At 35.0% G+C, this 21,766-nt stretch overlaps 1 protein-coding gene across 6 annotated transcripts in view; it reads left to right on the top strand.

Annotated features, from left to right (window-relative positions):
- BOLL (boule homolog, RNA binding protein) overlaps positions 1-21,766 on the top strand; it is a 96,025-nt gene that overhangs the window by 28,631 nt on the left and 45,628 nt on the right. For 4 of the 6 annotated variants that reach the window (XR_002801325.2, XM_023622292.2, XM_023622291.2 and 1 more), the window contains exons 8-10: positions 1,984-2,031; positions 2,813-2,941; positions 8,376-8,474. Coding sequence is in view for 3 of the 6 variants with exons in the window: in XM_023622292.2 (XP_023478060.1) it covers positions 1,984-2,031; positions 2,813-2,941; positions 8,376-8,474 (276 nt within the window). In the remaining 3 variants the exon portion in view is untranslated. Of the gene's footprint in view, positions 1-1,983; positions 2,032-2,812; positions 2,942-8,375; positions 8,475-12,351; positions 12,430-21,766 lie in introns of all 6 variants that reach the window. The other 2 variants (XR_011428331.1, XR_002801326.2) reach the window with 1 other exon arrangement.

Here is a 21,766-nt window from a genome sequence, read left to right as displayed (position 1 = left end):
CTTTTCTTTTTGTTTTTTGACTTTAATAATGAAAAAAGACTTTATTAAAAATGGAGGCGCCAGCCCAGTGGCACAGCGGTTAAGTGCGCACATTCTACTTCAGTGGCCTGGGGTTCACCAGTTTGGATTCTGGGTGCAGACATGGCACTGCTTGGCAAGCCACACTGTGGTAGGCGTCCCACATAGAACATAGAGGAAGATGGGCATGGATGTTAGCTCAGGGCCAGTCTTCCTCAGCAAAAAGAGGAGGATTGGCAGCAGATGTTAGCTCAAGGCTAATCTTCCTCAAAAAATAAATAATAAATAAATAAAAAGATTGTAAAAAATGGAAAATACGTAAAGATACAAGATTTATTATCAAGAAATAATACAACTAATTTAAGAAATAAAAAGTCTATCTTTTAGGGGCTGGCCCCGTGGCCGAGTGGTTAAGTTCGCGCGCTCCGCTGCAGGCGGCCCAGTGTTTCGTTGGTTTGAATCCTGGGCGCGGACATGGCGCTGCTCATCAGACCACGCTGAGGCAGCGTCCCACATGCCACAACTAGAGGAACCCACAACGAAGAATACACAACTATGTACCGGGGGGCTTTGGGGAGAAAAAGGAAAAAATAAAATCTTTAAAAAAAAAAAAAAGTCTATCTTTTATATGGTCATCTTACAATAAGTACCTTAAGTAATTTGACCATCTTTTTTAAAATAACAGCTTTATTTAGATATAGTTTACATACCATACACCTCACCTGTTTAAAATGTACAATGGAGTGGTTTTTACTAAATTCACAGAATTGTGCAAATAACACCAGTCAATTTTAGAATATTTTAATCACCCCCCTCCCAAAAAAAACCTTACGTGGTAGCAATTGCTCCTCTTTCCCCTACCCCCAGCCCTAGGCAGCCAGTAATCCACTTTCTGTGTTTATAGATTTGCCTGTTCTGGACATTTCATATAAATGGAATCTACATTATATAGTCTTTTGTGACTGGCTTCTTTCACAGAGCATAATGTTTTCAAGGTTTATCCATATGGTGACATGTATCAGTACTTCATTCCTTTTTATGGCTGAATAATATTCAGTTATATGGATATATACCACGTGTTGTTTGTCCATTCATCAGATGATGGACATTTGGGATGTTTCCACTTTTTAGTTGTTATAAGTAATTCTGCTCTTAACGTTCATGTACAAGTTTTTCTGTGGACATCTTTTCATTTCTCTTAGATCTTATATCTAGGGGTAGAATTGCTGAGTTATACGGTATCTCTGTGTTTAACCTTTTGAGGACATGTCATATCGATTTCCAAAATGCTGTACCATTTTACACTCCCATCAGTTTAGGAGGGTTCTAATTTCTCCACATCCTTGCCAACACTCATCATCTACCTTTTTGATTATAGCCATCCTAGTGGATGTGAAGTGGTATCACATTGTAGTTTTGATTTCCATAACCTGAGGCTAATAATGTTGAATATCTTTTCATATGCTTATTTGCCTTTTTTATATATCTTCCTTGGAGAAATGCTATTCATATCCCTTACCCATTTTTAAATTGGGTTACTTGTCTTTTTATTATTAAGTTATAAGAGTTATTTATATATTCTACATACAAGTTCCTTATCAAATATATAATCTGTAAATATTTTCTCTCATCCTGTGGGTTTATTTTCACATCCTTCATGGTGTCCCTTGCAGCACAAAAGTTTATAATTTTGTTAAAGTCCACTTTATCTCTTTTTTCTTTCATTGCTTTGTTGCTTGTGCTTTTGGTGTCATAATTTTAAAAACTGCCTAATTCACAAAGATTTACACCTATGTTTTCTTCTAGTAGTTATATAGTTTTAGCTCTTAACCTTTGGGTCTTTGATCTATTTTGAGTTATTTTTGTATATGATTTGAGGTCTAGGGGTCCAGCTTCAACTTTCTGCATATAGATAACCAGTTTTAACCCTTGTTTATAATCTGTGTTATTTTTTTTTCATTTTAGGCCCCTGCACAATGTCTACCAGGACAGTGGCAGTGGGGTGTTCCTCAGGTAAATATTAGCTTTTTCATTGTGTTTTTGTGAGGACTGCATAAATATTAAAGTCAGGAGAACTAGATTTGAGACCTTCCTCTTCTATTTATTAACTGTGATGCCTTTGGCAGTTTGTTGAATCACTGTATTTCTCAGCTTCCTTATTTGTAAAATGGAAGTGATGATACTATACCTTTGTAAGTTTCCTCACATGATTTTTGTGAATATCAAATGAGATTGTATAAGTGAAAGCATTTTATAAATGAGTGCTATATAAACATGAAAAATTATTTTTACAATTAGTATTATTGGAAAATTTAGCATTTTTCTAGCTTCAGATTTTGCTTCAGTTTGATTTATGCTCCTAAATAAGTATTTCATCTCCCAACTTTCAATAACAAATAGTGTACCACGAAAAAGATTGTTTAATGACATTTCCTACCTCCCTGGGAAGTCACAAAACTGAGGATAGATGCTTATGCAATATACTATAGCTTATATTATTATAACCTTTAACAGTGATCTTAATATAATTGTTATCTGAATTTATATATGAGGTTCTGAAGCACTAAGAACTTTTAGCACTTACTGGTGATAAAGTTCTTTAATGACATCTACACAACTGGAATTTATAACAATCCAGAGATCCTAGTTTGCTTCTAAGATACTTCTGTACCATCCCTGAAAAAGAAAATTAGGAAAATATGAAACAAATATTTCTTTCATTTGTTGGGTAATCATTTGGTTTAATTGAAATAACTAATCACATTTGAAATAGAAATATGGTTTTGTGTTTTAGTCTCCTGCCTCTTCTGCTCCGTTCTTATACCTGCAACCTTCTGAGGTTATTTATCAACCAATGGAAATTGCACAAGATGGTGGATGTGTTCCTCCTCCACTGTCTCTGATGGAAGCTTCAGTTGCAGAGGTATGTATTAGTCTAAAAGTAATTTATCTATAAGTATCTCATCTTTTTTTTTTTAAGATTGGCACCTGAGCTACCATCTGTTGCCAATCATTTTTTCTTTTTTTTTCTTCTTCTCCCCAAAACCCCCTAGTACATAGTTGTATATTCCAGTTGTAGGTCCTTCTGGATCTGCTGTGTGTGACACCACCTCAGTATGGCTTGATGAGCAGTGCTGGGTCCGCACCCAGGAACCGAACCACTGAAACCCTGGGCCACTGAAGCGGAGCCGGCGAACTTAACCACTCGGCCATGGGGCCAGCCCCTATGATTACCTCATCTTAACATTTATTTCTTTTTCTTTTCTAAAAATATTTGTTCAAGACTCTCATTGAAGCTGCACATCTTAGGTTTTCTTTGATTTATTCATGGCGTTTCCTCTTTTTATATCTAAGAATGCTAGATCTTAGATTTCTTCACTAACTAGTTCTGAACCATTTCTAAAGTCAACTGTTCACTGTACTAGACTAATCCCTGACTCAGTCTTTTTGAAAGAGTAAGATACCAAGTGCTTCTACTTCCTCTGATTTGCCTGTCAGTCTGTATTGTTGCTAACATTCTGTCAATTGAAAGCATATAAAAGTTGTCAAAGAAGAAAAAAACCTAAAAGAATATTCTTCCTTCAAAAATGTAAATCAAATTTATTTTATAGCTACAAATTATATCTATCATCTTTCGTGTCTTTAAATTATATTCCTGAACCATTACTAATAACCTCACCATCTATGTGCCAGGAACTGTATGTAGTATATTTAAAGTCAGTGTTGTGAAAGATTAGGAAATTAGCACCCACCTCTCAATTTGAGTTTATTGTAATTTTTTTATATTGCTAAAGTTTATAACATTATAATTTTGTTCTGGAACAGTAATTTCCATGGTTGGATCTTTTTTTTTCCTGAGGAAGATTTCCCCTGACCTAACGCTTGTGCCAGTCTTCCTCTATTTTTTCTATGTGACTCACCACCACAGCATGGCTGACAAGTGCTGTAGGTCTGCACCCAGGATCCAAACCTGCAAATCTGGGCCGCCAATGCAGAGCACCCTGAACTTAACCACTGTGCCACAGGGCCAGCCCCCTACAGTTTGATCTTAATGTTTACTATTAGTACTTTTACTGAATTTCTCCCTTCCTCATCTCACCCTCCATTTATTACTTGATTGACTGAATCTGCAAGTACTCTTTGTTAAAGAAGGCTATGGATGCTACACTCCCTGAGTTCTTACTTGCCTGTTTGCTCAACATGTTTGTTGTCTATAAATCTGAAAGCAAGTAAGACTAGCTATAAAATAGCTGAATCATACTTGTATTCATTTGCTAAGGCTGTTGAAACAAAGTACCACAAACTTGGGTGACTTAAACAACAGAAGTTTATTGTCTCAGTTCTGGAGGCTAGAAGTCCAAGATCAAGGTTTGGCAGGATTGGTTCCATCTGAGAGCTGTGAAGAAAGGATCTGTTCCAGGCCTCTCCTCTTGGCCTGTAGATAGCCATCTTCTCCTGTGTTTTCACGTTCTCTTTCCTGTCTCTATGTCCAAATTTCCCATTTATATATGGATACTAGTCATAATGGATTAAGTTCCCCCCTAATGACTGTACTTTAACTTAATAACTTCTGTAAAGAACCTGTCTCCCAATAAGGTCACACCCTGACATACTGAAGTTAAGACTTCAACATATAAGTTTTGAGGGAACACGTTTCAACCCATAACAATACTTTTTTCTCTCAGCACTTCTAGTCTACTCTTTTCTGGTGTTGAGTGTAGCTGTGAAGAAGTTTGAAGCCAGCCTGATTTTCCCCTTGTACAAAATTTGCTTTTTCTTCCTACATGCCTGAAAAGTCTATCTTAGGTTGAAATCACTTCACCAGGATACATCCTGGAATTTATCAGTCTTTGTAATATTTTTCCTGGAACACAATTTGCCCTTTTGATTTTCAGACTAGTTTTTATTCCAGGGTTTCTTTTTTCTTGTTAGAACTTTGCAAAAGGAAATTTTATTTCTGTTCTGTTTCTTCTTCAAGAATACCAATTACGCATATGTTAGATCTCTTTTTGTCTTTCATATCTGTCATCTCTCAGGTAATTTTTTTATCATGGTACTTTTTTATGTTTTATATGCTTTTTCAAGGCAAATATGACTGTATTTTTCATTGTGTTTAGTCTACTTTTTATTATGACTAACGAGGCTTTCATCTCTGTTTTACTTTTGTCTTCTTTTTTGTCCCATGCTCTGCCACTTTGCTTTCATCATTGTCTATAAATGTTGTCTGTTGGCTTAAAATCTCTTTTAGAGATGATGTTGTTATAATTTCTTTAAGATTCAAAAGAATTATATTTCTCTGAACTTTTCCACTATTTTCTGGGATAATTTCTCATCATTTTCATAAACTTTTTGCTCTTCCTTGATGGTGTTGAGAGGATGAGAAGAGGCAGTATCTCTGCTTAGGTTACTTGCTTTTCCCTCCCATCTTTACTAATCTTTAAATGCGGCCAGCTTTTTGTCAAAATACAGGGTGGGAGGAGGAGGCTGTTATCTCAAGCATCCTAACACTGTGTCTGTTACGTCTCCTGCTTGAGATGCTGTTTTCTCAGTTTTTAGCATTCTAGAGATCATTTTGGCTCCTAGTAAAGTCCCTTTTATCACTGCTTTTCTGTATTGGGATGTAGTAATTGCTACTTTCTTTTCCACGTTCACCCTGCTTCGTCTCCAGCAGTGTTCCTCAGCCATAAGGCAAGGTAAGTAGACAACAGAAATGGTGAAAACATGATTTCTCTTTCAATTCTACTTCCCCTGCCATTAAGTAGTGCGAAATTAGATCTTTGTGGAGATATTCCCTGCTTCTGCCTTGGCTTGACACTCCTCTACACTTGAGACTCTAAAGAATCTTTGACTAGATCTTTTAGAACATTGACCTTTAGAGAACTCTGTATCCTTCCTGATGTCTGAGGAAGCTTCAGAATCCTCCCTTGTATTGGTTCAAATAGCACAGCATTTGGCAGACATTCTACATTGTGATTTGGGGATCATGGGGCATTTCCTTGTTTAACTGATGATGGCATTTAAAAAATCTCTTTTGCTCTTTGTTGTTTTCTTGTTTTCAAGAAGTGGGGCAATGAGGTAAGAATGCTTTTACATTAGATTTTTAGCCAGGGTATACTTTTTGCCTTGAACCACATTCTTAATTCCTGACATCAGATAACTATCATCAGATTATATTCACTATTTAGTGAGATCTAATAAGATTTTTCTGGAAATATTGCTTACATTAGCTTATAACTGGTACTGTTAATTTTCCATACCAAATGATACATCCATGCTTTTATTTTAATATTATTTCTGGTAGAAGATATAGTCTAATATATAAGTTAATGAATACAGTGGGGTGGTTTGTATTTTAAGTGTCTTTTCTCCAAATTTAAAAAATGGAGGACTTACTTTGTGAGTTTTATACTTAGGTTTCCTTAAAAAAATAATGTAAGTTAGCATCATCTCTTACTTATTTCAATGGCTATTTCCCCCTCACTCTTAAAATATGGCTTTGCCTTCTCCCCTCAGAGTAAGTAGAAAATACTTTGTGGAAAACAACTCAGCCTCCAGCTCCCAACATACAAACTTACCTGAATCATAACTCATCCTCAGCTTCTTATATTTTTTTGGTGACTTTCAGTCCTGTCCAAGGTTATTTCTGCCTCTTTGCTGTGGATACTATCACTTCCCTCTTCCTTAGGGACTTTATTCCATCCATTGTCCTTCTTTTCTCTTATATTTCAAACCTTTTTCTTTCCACTGGTTCATAGCTTCACCACTTACTAGTGTGTTACTTTGGATAATTGCTTAATCTGTCACAGTCTTGGTTTCATAATTCCTACACTTGTAAAATGAGGACATTTTGCAGGATTGATGTAAAGATTAGAGTTGTTGTATACAAAGTTCTTTGTGTAGTGCCTGGTACCTGGTAGAAGGCAATTATTATTATCCTGTGACACCCCCACCACCACCCATGCCCTCATTCTCTTCTACCTTTCAAAGCTGAGCTTGAAAAGGTACTCTATATTCAATATTTCTGCTGCCTCACTACCCATTCATTCCTCACCCAATGGAGTCACCTTCATTACGTTTGATAAGGGTCCTCAATCACTTCCTAATTGCCAACCACTTTTCTTCCTTTTTCATCTTACTTGACCTCTCACAGACATTGGACATACTCCTTGAAACTCTCTTACCATTGGTTTCCATAATATTGCTCTCTTCTGGCAATCCTTTTACCTCCTTTTATTTTCCTCCATAAGTTGATCTTTTCCTCCCCATGATTTCATATCTCATTCTTCATTCTTTCCCCCTACATGCTCACTCTAACGTAATCATCCATACTTATGTCTCTAGCCCCAACCCCAGTCCTGAGTATTAGACCTGCGCTGTCCACTACGACGACAGCCAACACGACATATGGCTGTGGAGCACTTGAAATGTGGCTAGTCTGAATTGAGATGTGTTGTAAGTGTAAAATACACACCAATTTTGAAGACATAATATGAAGAAAGTAAAATTTATCAGAAATTTTATATTGATTACACTTTGGTATAATATTTTGAATATATTGGTTTAAGTAAAATACATTACTAAAAATTAATTTCATTAGTTTCTTTTTACTTTTCTAACATGGCTACTGGAAAATTTTAAATAACATGTGGCTTACATTATGTTTCTGTTGGACAGTGCTGCTCTACAGCCATCCAGCTTTCTATCAACAGTATGCCTCTACTAGAATTCCTACAAATACCTCAAATTTTATATGTCATAAACCTGACTTCTTTCAACCCCCTCAAATAAAGTTACATAAAGATCAAACTTGCTTTTCCTGTATTGCATATCTCAGTGAATGCTACCACCATCTGTTGGACAAGCCATAAACCTGCCTTTATGTGATCTGTTCCCTGCCTGTTGCTCGACTGCCTCATCCTGCAGCTGTCTTTTAGTGTGTAATCCTCCTTCCAGCCATGCCAAACAACCTGCACAGATCTCCCATGTGGAGTACGTTCTTAGTTGCCTCTATGCCTTTGTGTATACTATTCCCACCTTCTTTCCCTAATTCTTCAAATTCGGGTATCAGCTCCACTAGAAAACTTTCCATGACCACATCCCCAACTTTCTTAAGCTGAATTAAGTAGTTCTTTTCTTTTCTCCCATGCATCCCTACACGTGTCTCCTGGGACTTATGGTAATTTTGACTACTTGTCTTTACCTGACCAGTCCATAAGTTAATCAGAGATAGGGAATGTGTTTTTCATCTGTGTTTCTCCATGGTGTAGCAAAATGTCTACTTAGTACATTGTAATGCTGAGTAAATATTTTGAATTAATAAATGAAATGCAATACATTTTTTTTTCTCTTTGTATTAGCCTTATTCTGATCATGGAGTTCAAGCAACATATCACCAGGTTTATGCTCCCAGTGCCATTGCTATGCCTGCACCTGTGATGCAGCCTGAACCAATTAAAGTAAGAAGTTTGTTTTGACCTTTTTTCTGTTTTTCTTCAGTCATATTTCAAGTTTTCTAAATTTCTCTTCTGAAAAGGAACAACTTCGCATAGTTATATCATGTTTGTGATCAGATGTACAGAATTAGTGAACTCTTTCATGTGAAGAAAATACAAAGTTAACTATAATTCTTACTAGTTTTGAATAAGGTATAAACCACACATGGTCAAAAATGTTTGTTTACTGTGATAAAATATATATAACTTAAAATTTGCCATTTAAGTGGTATTAATTACATCTACAATGCTGTGAAACTTCATCACTATTTCCAAACTTTTGCATCACTCCAAATAGAAACTCTGTACATTAAGCAATAACTTCCCATTCCCAACCTCCCTCCAGTCCTTGGTAACCTCTAATCTACTTTCTGTCTCTGTGAATTTGCCTAGATATTTCATATACTCAGATTTGGATTAACTATGTTAATGGCATGTAACATTTATGGAGAGATGAAAACAATTCATTATCTGTTCTTCCAGTTTTGGAATTGTGCTCATGCATCCTAAATCAGATCCAGGTCAAAGAGTGGTAATCTAGTTAGATCCTACCCCCAAACATGTATAGCCTCCTCCAATAACATCTGGCACCAGAATGGTGCATTTGTTGTAATTGAGGAACCTACACTGACACATGATTAACACCCAAAGTCCATAGTTTACATTAGGGTTCACTCTTGGTGTTATACCTTCTGTGGGTTTTGACAAATGTATGACATGTATCCATCATTATACTATCATACAGAATAGTCTCACTGACCTAAAAATCCTTTTTGCTCTGCCTATTCATTTCTCCCTCTTCACAACCCCTGGCAACCACTGTATCTTTTTACTGTCTCCATAGTTTTTCCTTTTCCAAAATGTCATATAGTTGGAATCACACAGAATGTAGCATTTTCACATTTGCTTCTTTTACTTAGTAATACACATTTAAGGTTCCTCCATGTCTTTTCGTGGCTTGATAACTCATTTTTTTTTTAGCACTAAATAATATTTCATTGTCGGGATATACTATGGTTTATTTATCCAATCACCTACTGAAGGGCATCTTAGTTGCTTCCAGGTTTTGGCAATTATGAAAAAGGTTGCTATAAACATCTGTGTGCAAGTTTTTGTATGGACATAAGCTTTTGACTCATTTGGGTAAATACCTGAAAGTGCAGTTGCTAGATTTTATGGTTAGTATGGTTAGTTTTGTAAGAAACCTGCCAAACTGTCTTCCAAAGTGGTTGTACCATTTTCCATTCCTACCAGCAAAGAATGAGAGTTCTTGTTGCTCCACAGTCCTTCAGCATTTGGTGTCGCCAGTGTTTAGAATTTTTGCCATTCTAATTGATGTGTAGTGGCATCTCATTTTAATTTACACTTCCCTAATGACATACGATGTTAAGTATATTTTCATATGTTTATTTGCCATCTGTATATCTTCTTTGTTGAGGGATCCGTTAAGGCCTTTGCCCCGTTTTATAATCAGGTTGTTCATTTTCTTATTGTTGAATTTTAAGACTTCTTTGTATATTTTGGATAACAGTCCTTTATCAGATATGTTTTTTGCGAATATTTTCTCTCAGTTTGTGGCTTGTCTTCTCATTCTCTTGATACTGTCTCTCACAGAAGTTAATTTTAATAAATCCTGGCTTATCATTTATTTCTCTCATGGATTGTGACTTTGGTGTTGTATCTAAAAAGTCATCAAGCCCAAGGTCATCTAGATTTTCTCCTATGTTATCTTCTAGGAGTCTTATAGTTTTACGTTTTGAATTTAGATCTGTGGTCAATTTTTTTTTTTTTAAGATTTTATTTTTCCTTTTTCTCCCGAAGCCCCCTGGTACATAGTTGTGTATTCTTCGTTGTGGGTCCTTCTAGTTGTGGCATGTGGGATGCCGCCTCAGCGTGGCCTGATGAGTGGTGCCATGTCCACGCCCATTATCCAAACTGGCGAAACCCTGGGCCACCGTAGCAGAGCGCGCGAACTTAACCACTCGGCCATGGGACCGGCCCCGGTCTGTGGTCAATTTTGAGTTAATTTTTGTGAGGGGTGTAACATCTGTGTGTATATTCACTTTCTGGCATGTGGATATCCAGTTGTTCTACCGTTATTTGCTGAAAAGACTCTTTGTTCCATTGTATTCCATTTGCTCCTTTGTCAAAAATCGGTTGACTATATTTATGTAGGTCTATTTCTGGGCTTTCTGTTCTGTTCCATTGATCTATTTTGTCAATACCACACTGTCTTAATTATTGTTGCTTTATAATGTCTTGAAATTGGGTAGTGTCAGTCCTCCAACTTTGTTCTTCTCCTTTAATAGTATGTTGGCTATTCTCAGTCTTTTACCTTTTCATATAAACTTTAGAATCAGCTTTTTGACAGCCACAAAATAACTTGCTGGAATTTTTATTGGGATTGATTGATCTGTAGATCAAGTTGGGAAGAACGGACATCTTGATATGGAGTCTTCCTATCCATGCACATAGAATATCTCTTCATTTATTTAGTTCTTTGATTTTGTAGTTTTCCTCATCTAGATGTTGTACATATTTTGTTAGATTTATACCTAAGTATTTCATTTTTTTATTCATTGCTGGTAAATAGAAAAGCATTCAAGGTGCTGGCCCTGTGGCCCAGTGGTTGGGTTCGTGCACTCCACTTTGGCAGCCCGGGTTTTTGCCGGTTTGGATCCTAGGCGCGGATGTGGCACCGTTTGTTGAGCTGTGCTGAGGCAGTGTCCCGCATGCCACAACTGGAAGGACTTGCAGCTGGGATGTGCAGATGTGTGCTGGGGGGATTTGGAGAGAAAAAGCAGAGTTAAAAAAGAGGGAAGATTGGTGATGGTTGTTGGCTTAGGTGCCAATCTTTAAAAAAAAGAAAGAAAAGCATTCGACTTTTGCATTTTAGCCTTGTATTCTGCAGCCTATAATTGCTTATTAATGCCAGGAGTTTTTGGTCAGTTCTTTCAGATTTCTACATAGATGATTCATGTCATCTGCAAACAGAGAGAGTTTTATTTCTTCCTTCCCAGTCTGTATACTTTTATTTCCTTTCCTTTTCTTCTCTTATTGCATTAGCTAGGACTTCCAGTACAATGTTGAGAAGGATGAGTGAGAGGGGACATCCTTGCCTTGTTCCTGATTAATAATTTTTATGACATTCCAAAATAGAGAAATGATACCTTTGAGTCCACTAAATGTTCACACAAGAAATTTTTTAATGTAATGTTACAATGTTTTTGATATTCTAGAAAAGATCCATTGATATTTTGATATTTTCCTCATTTGTTCCTTTTACTTTATTCCAAAATAAGACAAACAAACAAATTTGTCAGGCCCTGCTACTTTCAATAAAAAGTACATGTCAGCACGAATTTTGCCATATGTAAACTAAGTAGCCATTGACAATTCTAATGTAACAGTTAAGATTAGAAGAAAATTATAGACTCAGGGCATGAACAGAGCTGACTGTAATCTTGAGGGTGAAGTCTTATTAATTGTACCTATAGCACTTCAAATATTATTTTTCAAATACTATGTTCAATAAATGATGAATTGAACTGCAGAGGATGAGTTGTTATTTAAGGCTTGTTATATGGTAGAGTCCATATGATATGTCTGTACACAAGGGGCAGCTTATTTATGTGATTTATTAATTAACTAGTAGCCTATAATTCATTTAGATTCTGCCAGATTTGACAGTACATAGTAATATGTGACAGAAATAGCAGTGACTAATTTAAAGTTTTATTTTAGCTATATTTTTAATCTCATCCTCCAATTAAATGTTTTTTGTCAGATTAGAAGGATAAACAAACTGATTTGATTTTGCCTCTCTTTCCTTATTTTTAAGAAACTTTCTTAAGGAGCATTCAAAAAAGGAAAAACAATTACCAAAAGTCAAGATAGGAAGTGAAAATAAGGAGTTGAGGTAACCTCCATGTGGTATAAGCATTATAGGAAAAAGACAAAATTGATAGTATGAAACAGAACATATATCCTATAAATATTTTTACAGTAAAAATCATTTGGCCAATTTTTAAAGTTGAGAGAGGAAGCTTTTAAATAAACCTTGGTTAAAATTTCCAGAGTGAAATAAAGGACTCTTCCTTAAAGGTTTACAAGATGAAACAGGAAGGCTTTTTCACTTGGCAATGAAGAGCTAATACTGTTTAGGTTGAGAACATTTCATTGCAGAAAAAATAAAGAAAGATAAGATGTTTTGCAATTTACAAGTATTTTAAAATCTGTTACTAATGTGTTCATTCTGAAGTTTTAAAGATAAGCAACAAATACGACACGCTCAAACAATACTGTTTCATGAATTGTATAACTAAAGTCTCAAGTACTGATGAAAGAATGGCCAGGAGAATAAGAAATTTTCAATATATTTCAATATATTTTTGTGGAGAAAACTAATTCAAATTGATAGAATCCTATCTTAAGTCTGAGTAATGAAAAAGTAAGCAGAAAATTACTGCCTTGGTAATACAAAGATATAGAAGACATTTCTAAGTGGACTGCTGATGTACAGCATGGCAACTATAATTAATACTGTATTGTATATTTTTAAAATTGCTAAGAGAGAAGATCTTAAAAGTCCTTATCACAAGAAAAAAATTGTAATTATGTGAGGTTTTGGGTCTTAACTAGATTTATGGTGGTGATCATTTTGCAATATATACATACATTGAATTATGTTATACACCTGAAACTAATATAATGTTATATGTCAATTATAGCTGAATTATAAAAAAAATTGTTGTAGAAAAAAACGTTGTCAACTAACATGTAATTATGTCAAGGTAACATAAGTTTGAGGTAAAAGTTATCTGTAAACTTTATTTTTTAAAAATGGATAAGATCAAGAGAAAGGAAAAAAAACTTACGCATGAGTGTGAAGTCTGAGATAATTCTCTCAAAGATGCATGAAGCTAATGGGTTTATTATTTATTTTAAAAATTTGCTTCTTCAAGCTACATATGTAAGGAACAACTAATATCAATAATGTTCTTCTCTTTTTGGGGGTCACTATTATATTGTTCTTCTCAGATGTTTTATGATTTTTGCCTGGAGACCATTTTTCCTGCAGGTATCATCAGCTTAAGATGGTTGGTAATATTTAGGGGGAAAAAAATAGAGGAGTGAATAGTGGGCCAAACTAGGCCCTGGCTCATGCAGTGGTTTGAGAAGGAGTGGGGTTTTCATGCCAAGGACATAGAGCCCTTGGCACCATCATCTAGGCTATATCAACCCACTTATTGCCAATTCAGCAGGCAACTTTGCCTGCCGGGAGTCAGTCTCTCAATACTTCTCCCTTGCACAATGCTCTTCTTTGACTATACCTGATACTCCTTACACCCAGAGAATATGACCAGTACACTTTATTGAATTTATAGAGACTTACTTTGTGACTAAAATACTACCAGTTTTTGGAAATGATCTATGGATGTTAGAAAAGAAAAAGCTTTCTTTTTGCAAGGCAAAAAATTCACTATGTATTATTCATCTATAATATGATTTAGGTCTTAATTATTGAAATCTGAGTATGATCATGATATTAAAGTCTCCCAGCACAATTGTGTTTCTCCTGGTATTTGTAGAAGTTTTTACTTTGTTTCTCATGTTACATTATTAGGCTTTTCATTAAATTTAACCTTTTATCACAATAAATTGGCCTTCTCTGTCTTGTTTAATACTTTTTACTTTGAAATTTACTTTCGTATGTTAACATCATCCTAGGGTTTTTTTTCCCTATTATTATTCACATTTGCCTTATATATCTTGTCTGGAAACACTCAATCTGGTGTTCTTTGCTCTTTTGAAGTTAATTTTTATTTTTATTAAAGTAATATATACATAGTTTTAAAAGTCAAATAGTGGCTAAAGGATAAGGAAAAAAGGGCCCCCCATCCCACCTCTCTTCTTGAGAGGTGGCTACATTCACTTGTTTCTTCCAGTATTTACTTCCATATTTCTGTCGCTATTAACTTAACAATTGCAATTATTATCTAATGATTTATTATATGGTAGATGAGGATTTTAACTCTCTTGTATCTCTGATTTCCTCACTCTTCCTCTTTGTGTCATAAGTTTTGCTTACATTTGTTATTTTCATAATTATGCTTAAGTAAATACTGTTCACTAATGAGCCAAGTGGTGTGCTATAATTACATTTTCTTTCTTGAACAACTTTTTGTTTTTCACTGTTTGCTTCCTTTTTCACCATTCATTTAATTTTCTTTAAACCTATGGCTAAGTCTCTCCATACCTTTGAACAGCTTTGTAAGATACTGAATATAATTTTCTACACAAGAATTATTTCCTGCAGAGAACCATCCTGAGTCTTACTTTAATCTGGACTCCTTGCTCTTTATTTTTTAATTTTTTTTGCAATAATGTTTTTTATTGAGTTCATAATAGTTTATATGTGAGATTTCAGTTGTACATTATTTCTTGACTGTCACCACATAAGTGCTCCCCTTCACCCCCTGTGCCTACCCCCCATACCCCTTCCCCTGGTAACCACTGAACTGTTTTCTTTTGGACTGGTTGCTCTTTAAATCAGCCCAACAGCCATTATCCTGACTTCTTTTTCTTGGGGAATTCTCTTTGCCTCTGCCCTGTGTTGGATGCCTCTTTTTTTTTTTTTTTTTTTTTTTTGATCCCATGCCTTTTCTTAGTTTATTCTCTTGTTTGGCGAAATACATGCTCAGTAGCATCCTGAGAAAGGATGCATGTGAGGTAAATCTTTTGAGACTCTACTGTATGAAATATACTTGTCTATTATAGAATCCTAGATTGAAATTTTTGTAAAAAATTTTAAAGCTTTGCTCCATTGTTTTCTAGCTTCCAGTGTTGCTGATCCTTAGTATATATCTGTTTTCTCTCTTTAGGAGCGTTTAGGATTTTTTTATTCCTGCCATTCTGAAATTTCACAATAATTTGCCTTAATATGAGTCTTTTGCAGTAATTGTGCCAAGTAGTTGGTAGGCCCTTTTAATCTAGGGACTCTTGTCCTTAACTCCCTAGGGAATTTTCTTGTGTTATTTTTTTTGTTGATTTCCTTCAAACTATTTTGTCTATTTCCTTTTCTGGAATTAATATTTGACTTCTTGGATTACTCTTATAATTTTATCTTTTTTTTTTTTTAAGATTTTATTTTTCCTTTTTCTCCCAAAGCCCCCTGGTACATAGTTGTGTGTTTTTAGTTGCGGGTCCTTCTGGTTGTGGCATGTGGGATGCCGCCTCAGTATGGCCTGATGAGCGGTGCCATGTCCACGCCCAGGATCCCAACCAGCGAAACCCTGGGCTGCCGAAGCAGAGCACGTGAACTTAACCACTCGGTCTCGGGGCCGGCCCCTAATTTTATGTTTTTCTCTATTATTATTCACCTCTGTCTTTTTTGTTGTTGTTGTTATGTTTTCTGAAAGTTTTTGCCTATAATGTGTAACCCTTTCACATGTAATTTATTTCACCTATCACATTAGTGGAAAAACTAGTGAAATTTGAATAAGGTGTGTAGTTTAGTTAAAAGGATTGTATTAATGTTCATTTCCTGTACCAGTGTCTTCCAGTCAAAGATATACAGAAACTCTATTATTTCTAAACTTTTCTATCTGAAACTATTTCAAAATGCAAAGTTAAAAAAAATTAAAAGGACTAAGATGTTTGAGAGAGAATGAAGTGTTTGCCAAGATGTCTTTACATGGACCACTTCTCATTAATTTTTTCTTATTTCTGAGAGGGTATTAGTTATAGTATATACAGTATATTATAGTAGTATATTTTCGTCTGCTCCTTGCATCATATGTTTCATCTGAATTTCTTTTTTCTCTGTTTTGGTCTCTCATTCTGGAGGCTTTCTTCTAATGTGACTATATGTCCCTATTTAAGAGGGAGACACTAAAATCTTAATGGGAAGTTCTTGTGTGTAGTTGGTTTTGTCACTGAGCTTCACTGTTAGGGTTTCAGAGGGCCAGCTAAGTTTTCCTCTGTGGCAGAGACCATGCATGGGTTAGAATCCTAGATCTGCTACTTAGGAGCTATGGTACCTTGGGCAAGTTATTTTTTATGCTTAAAGTGATCAAGGTTAACATTACCACTCCTCAGATATATTGGCATCTCATATCCCCTGATAAGATACACTGAAAAGGCACATCACTTCTCTGATATTCTGGTCCCAAATGCATAACTTCTATCTAATCAAAAGAAAATATCAGACAAACTAAAATTGACAGATAGTCTACAAAATAACTGACCAGTACTCTTTAAAAGTGTCAGGGTTGTGAAAGATGAGAAAGACTGTGTAAATTTCATTCATTGGGGGAGAATAAGGAAACATGACAAATTAATGTAATGCAGGATCTTGGATTAGATCATGGAATGGAAAAAGAACATTAGTGGAAAAACTGATGGAGTTTAAATGGGGTCTGTAGTTTAGTTAATAGTGTTGTACCAATGCTCATTTTTTGTTTTTCCTAATTGTTCTATGATTATACAAGTTATTAAAATTAGGAGAAGTTGGATGAAGGGATACATGAACTCTGTACTATTTTTTCAGCTTTTCTGTAAGTCTAAAATTATTTTTAAATAAATGATTAAAAAAAGTTAAAAGGACCAGGATGTTTGAGGGGAGGGAAAGAGATATTTGCCAGGATATTTATTCATGGATTGCCTCTCATTAATTTTGTTTGAAGCATGGTGGATCCTTTTGACTTGTAAATTCAAACAAATCAAGGGCATTGTTGTTTTACTATTAAAACTTGTGCTCATTCTTTTCTTTCTTTCTTTCTTTCTTTTTGTTGAGGAAGATTGGCCCTGAGCTAACATCGGTTGCCAATTTTCCTCTTTTTGCTTGAGGAAGATTTTTGCTGACCTAACATCTGTGCCAGTCTTCCTGTTTTGTACATGGGATGCCACCATAGCATGGTGTGATGAGTGGTATGGAGGTCCATGCTGGGGATCCAAACCCACAAAGCCAAGGCTGCTGACATGGGGCACACGAACTTAACCACTATGCCACTGGGCCCACCCAGGGTGCTCATTCTTTTTGTTCAATTTGTTCTGTGTTCTTTTTGAGAATTACTTGTCTCTCTGTTCTCTCTATTCTCTCATTTTATCTTTCATCATTTCATCTTTCATGTTATCTTCTTTTGCATTCTGGGAGGATTTTTAAAGACCCATATCAAGGGTTTGATTTTCTTTAGTGACTACTGGCCGTTATGGCAAAGATGAATTTAATTCTTTCCATCATATCAATAGTTTCATACCATGTTTTTTTACACTGGCCAGCAACTATTTCATCTTTCCTGATTTTCAGTTTGTAATTACTGGGAATTGGGATATATGTTTAAAAATTTATTTAATTTCCTCATATATATGTTCTTAATATATATACATATATATGCTGTTTATCCTTGCCCTCAATGTAGTGCCATATGCAAAAAATTTTTCACAGGACCCATACAGTGTCTGCTTTTCTATTTACTTATCCTTGAATGGAGAGCTATCCATGATGATTCTAAAGATTGGTTCATGGGTCCTGGATTCACCTTACTGTCCTCTGTCCCCCCTCTTAGATTTATAGCAAGGAGGAGGCTTGATACTCAGAACATGTGCAATTTGAGGTGCCTAACTAGGTGAGCTTTTTTTGCTCCTGCTGCCTACTTCTCTGACTGTTGAGTAAAATAATTAATACTTTAGAATCTGAGGCTATCTACAGTTTGACTACATACAACGTGTGAAAACTTATACCCGCCTGCATGCCTGGAACTGCAAAGCACAGGCTTTCCTGTCCTTGCCCTTAGAAAACAGGGCTTTCCATTTGTCCTCCTTAACTCTGAGGTCTTGCTGAATATAAAGGAATTTTAGTCTCTAAATTGCTTTATAAGAAGTGTTAATGATACTGAAATGAGGAAATGGTTAGGAAGAAGATAGTAGTGGAATTTTTTTATAAAGTAGAGATAATCACTAATTTTTAGGTGAGTGCACGTTATGGGTCTCTGAGCTAGAAATAGACAGTGGTGGTAGGTCATATCCCTTTCCCATTTACTTTTAAACCATACGGTCTTTCCAAACAGTAAGGTGTACCAGGCAAATAGCTGAGTTTTTCTTTCAAGTCCAATCAGTGCTTTAATTAGAGGAAATTCCTCATAGACTGGCAAGTAGTTAAATATCCTTAATATCAAATGTTTTCATGAATAGATAGTGTATATTGGAATTAAATAAAATGAACATTTAACTTGAAAATGAACTTCAAATTATAATTTTCCCAATTTCCAGTATCTCAATTAATTCTCATAAGGACACATTTATTAGACACATATTAACGCAAAAATGGAAAAACAATCTAAGAAAACAAAACACTTTATAATTCTCCATTTATACCCTTTTTACCTGGGGATTTGGTATTGACCTTAAAAGCATAATACTTCAAGTGCCCAAGTACACAAAGATTTTCCTTTTATTCCTTCCTGTAGTCTAATTCAGTGGGATAATTTTGACATTATGTGATTTTGCTTTATTGACTTTAAAACTTAATTCTGTATAAGATGTGATTCTGCTGAATTAGGGAATGATAGCCCTAAGTAATACTATATTAACCTAGTAGTTTCTGTATTGGTCTGCTTTACAATATATGCATTTGATTTGAGAGTATAGTAGCCTGTGGCTTACAGCTGATGAGCAGTTTCTGGCAATTTTTTATAGCAGTTAGACGTGCTCTGAGCTCTGAATAAGGCTTCTATTTCGTTGATTAGATTTCTTGCCTCAAGACAGTTTTGACATCTGAATTTGCTACTTTGCAATAAATCCAATTAACATCCTTAAAATTATAATCATTAGAGTTTTAAAAATGACTTACACTTCTAAAAACAACAGGCTCAAATTCTTCCAAGGAATATTTCCATATTTTTCTTTTTTCAATTTATTTTTTATTGAGGTATCATTGGTTTATAACATATAAATTTCAAGTGTACATCATTATCGTCAATTTCTTTGTAGACTATAGCTTGTTCACCACCCAAAGACTTCTGTTCCACCTATTGTAAGAAATATTTCATTTCTATTTTCTATTTCTATAATATTTTATCTATTTTTAAAATATTAAATCTACATTATTCTTCTCCATCTTTCTATTTTAAGTCACCAAGGCTTTTGGTGCACCAGGGGAAATTTGCTAGGAAGAATAAAGATTAATGTCTCAAATGTCTATTAGTCTACTGTAATATGTTTTAGGAAAATATTGTTTCCTAATGATATATCAACATTTGTGTATTAAGATTTCTGTGTTATAATACAAATGCACTATAAACAAAAGTAGATAATTTTACACACAGTAAAACTTGTATAGTAGAGCATTTCTACAGGGTTGTGTAGTTTTAGAAAACTATAGAAGTAGTTTTAGAGTTTCTGTCCCTGAGTGGGGCACCATTTTCTATTGAGGGCTGCCAAATCACTTAAAGAAAAATATTGACTATAAAATACATAGAACACTCAACCTTAAAAAAATAAAAAGAAGAAATATAAAACTGTGTACAACAGCCCTGTGGTCTAGTTTTGACTTTGAAAGTTTATTAAATTAAATATTCTTTTTTTTCACCATCTCTAACAAAAGGGGAGTTGTGGGGGAGTTTTTCCTGTCCCTCCATACTCAAGCTTCTTATGATACCACGTCTAAATTAAAAATAAAACATGCCAAATTTCATTGATTCTGAGATGTACATCTTTTCATATTTCAAAACCTCTTGAGTCAGGATATGTTTACAACTGATTGCAATGTTTTTTAGTTTTGGAAGTGATACATAAAATAGTGGTGTGTCTTACAGTCCATCGTGTCTCAGATTTGATAAAATCCAATATTACAGTTGTATGAGACGTGGGCTTTGGAATAAGCTAGTTAACCGTAGTTCATAGCTTTCTAACTCTTCCCTAATCCTTAAATCTGAACTTTAGCAGGACCAAAATATTCCCTAGGATGTATCTCATGTAATAACCAGAATTATTATAACCCTTAACAAGACAGATTAAATTCCAAATCAAAACAAGTCAGTGGTTTTGTTCCCCTTTGGTCTGTAACATAGTAGAGCAAAGATCTGTCAGGATCGAAGGGGTAAACTTCCTCTTAGCAGCACTTCTCTAAACATGCAAGGTGCAGGTTTCTGATTCCAGTTTTATGCTTATATGCGGTGACCCACATACAAAGAGAGAGATATATTCATGCCTCTGTTATGATTTATATTTAACGTATGTGTAATTTTTGTATGACTAAAGAGTGTAAGATAGCGGTTTCTCTGTACAATTTCTGCCATTTTCTACTCACAGATCTAAGACAATGTAGAAAAGTATATGCTCTTAAACTAGAAAAATTACACTTTAAATTAAAAATGTTTGGGCTGGTCCACTGGCATGGTGGTTAAGTTCAGCATGCTCCACTTTGGTGGCCCAGGTTCGCAGGTTCAGATCCCAGGTGTAGACCTACACTGCTCATCAAGCCATGGTGTGGCAGTGACCCACATACAAAATAGAGGAAGATTGGCACAGATGTTAGCTCAGGGTTAATCTTCCTCAAGCAAAATAAATAATCTTTCTGACAGTAAAACAGAATAAGTATAGATTTAACTTAAACATTATGGTACCTAGTGCATAAATACTCATTTATCTTCGTATATAACTTAACATATACCTAATTAATCCTGTTCTTTGTAGTCTCAAAAGAATTAGTATCAATAGCTTCTTAGTTTCTCTTAACATTTCTATTAAACTTGTAATTTCTGATTTTGACTTTCATTTAATCAAGGTGAATCCAATAGATTTAAGGCTGCTGATAATTTATTTCCACAAGAGAGAGTATATACACTATTTGAATTTAAGGCATCTTATTAAGGTTTTCTTTCCTAGATTTTCAGAAGTGTTCAGCCTGAAAATTTCTTTCTAGCCTGAATAAGTAAAAAAAGAGCCTATTAGTAAATATTTTAAGCTTTGCAGGCCACACAGTCTCTATCTCAACTATTCAACACTACTGTTGTGGCATGAAAATAACAATAGATAAAATATAAACCATGAGTGTGACTGTGTTCCATTAAGAGCTGTATTTACAAAAATAAGTGATGGGCCAGATTTGTCCTGCAGGCCACAGTTTCCTGACCCTTGAATTAACCTATTGTCAGGTTCATGTATACTCTTAAAGTGTAATATGAAATATAATACAAACGCTTCAGTTATATTTTCATTTTTAATTATTTCCTTTCTTTCTGGGGTGTTTTGTG

The sequence above is a fragment of the Equus caballus genome, chromosome 18, assembly GCF_041296265.1.
Source record: "Equus caballus isolate H_3958 breed thoroughbred chromosome 18, TB-T2T, whole genome shotgun sequence".
Taxonomy (NCBI): domain Eukaryota; kingdom Metazoa; phylum Chordata; class Mammalia; order Perissodactyla; family Equidae; genus Equus; species Equus caballus.
This window is presented reverse-complemented; position numbering and strand designations above follow the sequence as displayed.